General features: G+C 45.7%; 1 protein-coding gene across 1 annotated transcript; it reads left to right on the top strand.

Annotated features, from left to right (window-relative positions):
• The first annotated feature begins 6876 nt into the window (after nt 1–6876).
• On the top strand, nt 6877–7881 carry LOC103069328 (taste receptor type 2 member 38). Its single transcript, XM_082931391.1, is given in 3 exon segments — nt 6877–7425; nt 7427–7619; nt 7622–7881. Coding segments are annotated over 3 exon segments (1002 nt in total).
• The last annotated feature ends 236 nt before the right edge of the window (nt 7882–8117 follow it).

Below are 8117 nucleotides of genomic sequence, written 5' to 3'. Positions count from 1 at the left end.
CCACCACCACCACCACCACCACCACCACCACCACCACCACCACCACCACCACCACCAGCATCACCATCACCACCATCACCATCAACATCATCCTTTCCTGCAGCCATGTACTGTGAGTTTCTATACCTGGCAACCAAATAGTCTCTGATGGCCCTGCTATGGCAGGCTCTCATTGCCTCCCTCTGTCCAGTGTAAATACCTTCACCAGAAATTTCTAACCACTCCAGTCCAACCTACAAGCAACATACTGGCAACACTTTGCTGACTTCTACAACCACTTGCAATTGTAGGACCTTCAAATCCCCACAAATTCCCTCTAAATTATTTGGCCTCCCTATAGAATTGTGCTTTTTAGTTCAGGATATATGTAATCTAGGGGTATGTGGTGACACGCTGAGAGGTACGTAACACATCTTCTTGGAAAATCAACTTTAGCCAAAGTCCTCAGAGAAGAATAGGCAATTTGAATCAATATTTGGAATTATGAAAAATATGGCAGTATAAAGTAATGGCATGCATAATTTTTTTCAACATGAAACACTGAATTTACAGAAAATTTCCTGTGAGACCCAGCAATCCCACTACTGGGCATATATGCTGAGAAAACCATAATTCAAAAAGAGTCATGTACCAAAACGTTCATTGCAGCTCTACTTACAATAGCCCGGAGATGGAAACAACCTACGTGTCCATCATCGGATGAATGGATAAAGAAGATGTGGCACATATATACAATGGAATATTACTCAGCCATAAAAAGAAATGAAATTGAGCTATTTGTAATGAGGTGGATAGACCTAGAGTCTGTCATACAGAGTGAAGTAAGTCAGAAAGAGAAAGACAAATACCGTACGCTAACACATATATATGGAATTTAAGGAAAAAAAAATGTCATGAAGAACCTAGGGGTAAGACGGGAATAAAGACACAGACCTACTAGAGAATGGACTTGAGGGTATGGGGAGGGGGAAGGGTAAGCTGTGACAAAGCGAGAGAGAGGCATGGACATATATACACTACCAAACGTAAGGTAGATAGCTAGTGGGAAGCAGCCACATAGCACAGGGAGATCAGCTCCGGTGCTCTGTGACCACCTAGAGGGGTAGGATAGGGAGGGAGGGAGGGAGATGCAAGAGGGAAGAGATATGGGAACATATGTATGTGTATAACTGATTCACTATGTTATAAAGCAGAAACTAACACACCATTGTAAAGCAATTATACTCCAATAAAGATGTAAAAAAAAAAGAAATTTTCCTGTGAGCCTGCTTCCCCCAGGTCCCCACCCCAGGGGAAACTGTGAAAAGAAAGCCATAGGGAATGTCTTAAAGGCGCCAATAATGTCTCACAGTCACACACAGGCTCTGGCTGTCGTTGTTGCCCTCTTCTCTGGCTTGGCCTCTCTCTCCCACACACACTCCCTTGCCATCCGCTCTCTGGGAATCTCCGTGTCACACCACCTCCCCTGTCTCTGCTAGACAGTGACCCTCGAAGTGTCACTGCTGCTCAGTGCTCTCTTCCTTTCGCCATCACAGAGAAACAGAACAGGGCTGATGTCATCCAACGTCTCACAGCTCTATCAGCTTTTACTTAAAACCTCCTCTTCCATAATGCATATTAGTGGACAAAATAAAGCTCAAAAAGGGGCCTGAGCACCTTCTAAAGCAATCCCTACTCACAGGTCCCTGCTGGGGAAAGTGACCCAAGTATGTCGCTAATCACAAGACTCCATGCTGGCACCTGTGCTGACTGGACCTGGGCCGGGAACTAACCCAAGACAGCCAGTCCTTCAACTGACTGGCATCTCCAGACACCACCTGCCGTGTAAGCACGAGACAACCCAGACTCTCTTTCTGAATGGAACACACAGAGAATCTGCAGCAGGATTGTTTAGTAGCAAGAGCAAAACTGAAAGGTAGAGAAACAGATATAAGAGCTGTGTGAGACCATCTTTACCCTCATCTCCCCTGGCATGACCTCTCTGCCCTCCTTCCTCTGACAGTTCAAAACGGACAGGATATGCTTTAAATGCAGGAAGCAGAGACGTCCCTCCTTTTGTTTCCTCTCTTGCACTTCCTGTTTTCTGCCTCTTCGTGACAAACGAACCTAGACACAGGGCAGGCTGCCTTTCTCTCTGTCCACTTCCTCGCTTCACATCCCCAGATGGGCAAATGGACTCAGAGCCCTTCTCACAGGCAAGTTATCAGTTAGTCATTGCATTCAGCTTCCAGTCACAGGGGCCCAAGCATTGTGACTTAAAGACAGAAAGATATTACCTTTCTCACTTTCTCTGCTCTCTCCGGAGCACAGTAGTCACTGGTGTGGTTTCACGAACTCAAAAACTTAGGATTGAGATTCTCTTGGCTTTTCGCTCATGGTTGGAGCTCCAACCATAACATCTTAGTTCAGGCACAGAAAGAAGAAAAGGAGACAAGGGCTTTCTAAAAAACCCCACCCAATGTCTTCTCCTTGTGTCTCACTGGCTACTCTTATCTGAAAGAAAGATGGGTGGGAGGGAGGGAGACGCAAGAGGGAAGAGATATGGGAACATAGGTATAACTGATTCATTTTGTTGTAAAGCAGAAACTAACACACTACTGTCAAGCAATTATACTCCAATAAAGATGTTAAAAAAAAAAAGATGGGAAATGCAGTTTATTTTTAGTTAATATTGACATACCCAATAATACAGGGGTTCTGTTGGCAATGAAAAGGAGAGAACTAATAGTCTGCAGGCAATTAGCAATAACTACCATGAACAGAATGGCTAGTTGGATGCGTGGATTCTGCCTAGGTCTACTGCATGCTCCAAACCAAGTTGTACCAGAGTTCCACCTTGGGAGCATTCAGACGCTGGTCTAGCTTTTAATAAAGTAACACACGCCCTACACCCCATTTCCCTGCTGCTCCTCTCATGTAATCGGAGTGATTGGCAGAGCTGGATTTGGGAATTCCCAGGACTCTTGGCTACATGCCATCTAAAAATATCAACATCCTAACTCCTCACTTAGTAACCTTGGCCAAGATATCTAACTAACCTTCCTGAAACTCCACTTTGTCTTCAGTAAACTGGAAGTATCACTACACTCTTCACACAGCAACTCTGAGATTAAAGGACATTCAGCCTGCCATAGCATGATAAATGGTGTCTAAAATTTCACTTCTGTGACATACGGGTCACATTATTGCAAGAGTAAATCAATGACTGGGGTGAGCTTGCACAGAGAGCAGGCCAGGAATTCCAGGTCTCACAGTGGTCTGGCGTCACCTCGTGGCAGCTGTTGAGTAATGATAGGAAGATTCTGGATCCCAAGCTGGCTTTGACTTGGGAAAATGGGAGGGATTACATGACTCTTCAGTTCGATTATCTGGGGAGTTCGGAGACACAAGACTCATCCGCAGGTGCCATGCTTCCTAAGAGCAACTTACCTGTTCTTTCCCACTGGTCTCAAACAGCCCTCTGAGGCAGGAGATAGACAGGCCCCAGGCTGAGCAGCTGGAGTCTGTCCCCTGTGGACAGATACTCCAAGATAAAGATAATGGCAGGGGCAGGGAGGACCTGAGTGCCGCCCAGATAAAAGATAAAGAGACCACATATTTCCATTCTTGAGGTCAAGGAGACTTACCCAACTACACAGGAGCAGAAAGGCTCCTCAGGGGCCAAAAAGGGAGGGGGCGCCACCCCATAATAGGTGGTGTCAACCTTCCCATAGGCCTCTGTGCTAGACTCCATCTTGGCTAAGAGATGCACAGGCACACAGGGGAGGACCCGGAGTTAAACCAAATACGGACTCAGAGCCAGGCAAAGCAAGATGATTGGCCAGAGGAAACACAGAAGAAATGCCCACGTAAGTGATTCAAACCACCATGGAGGCGTGACTCTCTGAGCCAGCCCATGTGCGCCTATTCACAGGTACTTTTTTCCTCCTAATAAACACTTTGTTTCACTACTTTCCATTTCTTTGCTGAAATTTATTTCTACAAAGCAGACAAGCCAGGGCCTTCTCACTGGCCACTGGCCCTCATGGTCTAGTGGCTAGGATTCAGCGCTCTCACTGCTGTGGCCTGACTTCAATCTCTGGTCAGGGAACTGAGACCTTGCTTCAAGCCACTGCAGGCCAAGGCCACCCAAGATCACCCCCATAACTGTCTAACCACAGGGTAAGAAGTGAAGCCAGTCCCTAGGTAGGAATGGGGGCAGGTGCCAGACGAGAAGAAGCCAATCATGGATCACTTTATATTATAATTCTCACAAGAAGTGAAAGAAACAGTCTTGGTCAGGAGCCCAGCCCCTCCAGTCTCACCTTCTGCTACAAGGCAGCACTGGCCTCGTCTCACCCGTCAGAGCACAGGGCTCCTTCCTACCCTGGTACCTTCCTGGGGGCAATATCCTCCATCGTCACCACGGCCCTACTTCAGAACAACACCATCCCAGTCATCTGTTTCCTGTCAGTTGTCTGTCCCATTAACATTAAATTGTTCCTTTCAGTTATCTCTGTTATCTCAAGTCGTTTAGCCATACTTTCTGACTAAATTAAAATGATCTCTCTCCCTGAGGAATACACTCTTACACATACAAACTGCCATTTCTTCACAATTCCTGTTGTCTTGGCTTACTTTCTCAAGGCCTCATGGGACTTCCCTACTCTTTCACATACAAACTGCCATTTCTTCACAATTCCTGTTGTCTTGGCTTACTTTCTCAAGGCCTCATGGGACTTCCCTGCTGTCTCTCCCCCTCCACCCCTTTGCTTTGCATCTAGATAATTAAGTAGGTGAGGGAGAGTGAGGTTGCAGGGACTGAGGAATCTCATCTCAGCTCAGTGATGTTCAAACAGGAAGCTCACTTTTTTCTCAGAAATCTACATACTTTCTTACAATAGCCAAGATATGAAAGCAACCTAAGTGCCCATCAACACATGAATGGATAAAGAAGATGTGATGTGTGTGTGTGTGTGTGTGTGTGTGTGTATATACATATATATATATATATATATATATATATAGTGTGTGTGTGTGTGTGTGTGTGTGAGAAATACTACTCAGCCATAAAAAAGAATGAAAATTTGCCGTTTGCAACAACATAGATGGACCTGGAGAGTATTCTGCTTAGCGAAATAAGTCAGAGAACAACAAATATTGTATGTTTTCACTTACATGTGAAACCTATATATATTTGGTGAGAACATTTAAGTTTTACTCTCTAAGCAAATTTTATTTATACAATTCAGTGTTACACATTGTATATTATACACTGGATCCTCAGACTTTATTTGTACCCTTTTACCAACCTCTCCTTATTTCTCCCACCTCCCAACCACTGGCAATCACTGTTTTTACTCTTTGTTTCTATGTTTGACTCTTTTTCTCATATTCCACATACAGTATAAGTTACACCATGCACTATTTGTCTTTCTCCGTCCGGCTTATTTCACTTTGCACAATGTCCTCATGGTCCATCCATGTTGTCGCAAATCACAGGATTCCCTTTTTCTCATGCCTGAATAATATTCCACCATATCCATTCATCCATTAACGGACCCCTGGGTTGTTGCCATATCTTGGCTATTGTGAATAATGCTGCAATGAACATGGGAATGAGGACATATGTTTGAGATTCTTTTGCATTCCCTTTGGACATATACCCAGAAGAGGAACTGCTGGATCATATGATACTTCTATAACTAGCATTTATTGATTGGACGTCATGTGCCAAGCACAATCCCAGTCATGTTACATGTGTCAATTCGGGTCATCCTCCCAACCCTCTGAGGTGGGTATTATTTTGTTCATCATCTCTATTTCATATGAGATGAGCGAAGAGGGTTCAATCACTTGCCAAGTTCTCACAGAGAGGAAGCAGCAGAGCCAGGCCTTGATGTGAAAGAGCTTGGTTCTAGAGCCCACACTCTCAACACAGAGCGCCCTTCAGAGGACATCTGAGAAGGGACAGAGGCCCTGATTATGTACGCAGGACCTCTAGGCCACTGTGAAAACTTGGTTCATATAGTGAAGGAGATGGGGGGCCCTGAAAGGTTTGAGCAGAGCAATGACATGATCTTAGTTATATGTTAAGAGGATCACTATTGCTGCTTTGTAGAAAGTGGGGTATGGGAGGGGGGGTGGGAAGCAGACAGAGCAGTTGTAAGGCTTCGGCAATGATCCAGGCCAGATACCCACCCCCTACCCCTTCATAGCAAGATGCTGGCCTTGTTCATGTTAATACTCCTCTTGCCAAGCACGGTACCTGGCATAATAATGATGGTTGAATGAAATCTCTGGCAATGGCAGTCATACTGGTCATACAGGGGAGGAACCATGCACTTGTCCATATTAAAAACATAGTCTATGATCAGTCACCCTCAGGGGTGATAGAAGGCATGCAAATGGAAAGAGGCACCATCTCAAACCTTAGTTCACAGAGAATATATGCTTTGTCTGCTGCCAGTTTCCTTAAAACCCATAAGCAAATCCTGCTCTCCTCTCCACTCATGTGGGTCCAGATGGGCGTGCAAAACTGGGCTTGGGAAATCAAGACCTTGTCTTATTTGCACGCCTGATGCCAGGCCATGGTCCTCTGGGAAGGCTGTTGTTACAGAAACACCTGGGTTTATTCAAAGCTTCTGCATCGCCCAAGAGATAGAACCATCATTCTTCTACTCTTATGATGAGCCTTTGTGTGTATCCAAGAGATATTCTAAAGCAACAATATCCCTCTAAGTTTACTGTCAGAACTTTTTATGCACTCACTCTGGGATAGCTCTAGAGCAAGAGTCGGATGTCTTTTGAAGGAAAGGTCGTGGCTCAGAATGTACACTCACCCTTCTCTGCTGGGCGGTATCTGAGTCTTAGATTAGCCAAGTAAGAAGAGACATCATGGTGACTCTGACTGCCATTGTAACTGTGCCCTATGAAGTCAGCAATGCATTTCTGTTCTTTTCAGACCTGGAGTTTGCAGTAGGGATCCAGGTCAATGCCTTCATTTTCTTGATGAATTTTTGGGTCATGGTGAGGAGGTGGCCACTGAGCAACTGTGATCTTGTTCTGCTGAATCTCAGCCTCACCTGGCTTTTCCTGCAGGGGCTGCTCTTTCTGGATGCCATCCAGCTTACCCACTTCCAGTGGATAAAAGACCCGCTGAGCCTCTGCTACCAGACCATCCTCGTGCTCTGGATGCTCGTGAATCAAGCTGGCCTCTGGCTCACCACTTGCCTTAGTCTCCTCTACTGCTCCAAGACTGTCCATTTCTTTCACACCCTCCTCCTCCGCTTGGCAAGCTGGATCTCCAGGAAGATCCCCCAGATTCTCCTGGGCGCTATTTTTTCCTCCTGTGTCTGCACTGTTCTCTATTTGTGGGACTTTTTCAGTAGATCTCACTTCTCAGTTGCAACCATGCTACTCATGAATAACAATACAGAACTCACTTGAGAAACTGAGAAAACTCAATTTCTTTCATTCCTTCCTCTTCTGCAGCCTGGGGTTCATCCCTTCTTTCTTGCTTTTTCTGGTTTCTTCTGGGGTGCTGATTGTCTCCCTGGGGAGGCACATGAGGACAAGGAGGGCCAAAACCAGAGACTCTCGGGACCCCAGCCTGGAGGCCCACATCAAAGCACTCGAGTCTCGTCTTTCTTCTGCCTGTATGTGGTGTCCTTCTGCGCCACCTTCATCTCGGTGCCTTTGCTGATGCTGTGGCACAACAAGATCGGGGTCATGGTCTGTGCAGGGATGCTGGCAGCCTGCCCCTCAGGGCACACAGTCATCCTGATCTCAGGCAATGCCAAGCTGAAGAGAGCTGTGGAGACCACTCTGCTCCGGGCTCAGAGCAGCCTAAAGGTAAGGGCGGACCGCAAGGCAGATCCCAGGATGCCGGATCTATGTTGAGAGTGGACATGAAATGGGCTCTTCATAACTATGCCTCTGAGTGTTCATAAAGCCTTCAGAAACCGATTCCAATTTCTTTTCTAAAGTATAACTCCAAGTCTCTCTACTTTACATCCATGATCCCACCCACAGCAGAATAAAATAATTAAAGCTCCACACATGGCCTAGGCAAGTAGAATAGCATTGGTTGTCTAGGTGTGTCTTGATAAAATGAACAAAATAAAGTGAAGTACTCA

Source organism: Lipotes vexillifer, unplaced genomic scaffold (assembly GCF_000442215.2).
Source record: "Lipotes vexillifer unplaced genomic scaffold, Lipotes_vexillifer_v1.1 scaffold71, whole genome shotgun sequence".
Lineage (NCBI taxonomy): Eukaryota > Metazoa > Chordata > Mammalia > Artiodactyla > Lipotidae > Lipotes > Lipotes vexillifer.
This window is presented reverse-complemented; position numbering and strand designations above follow the sequence as displayed.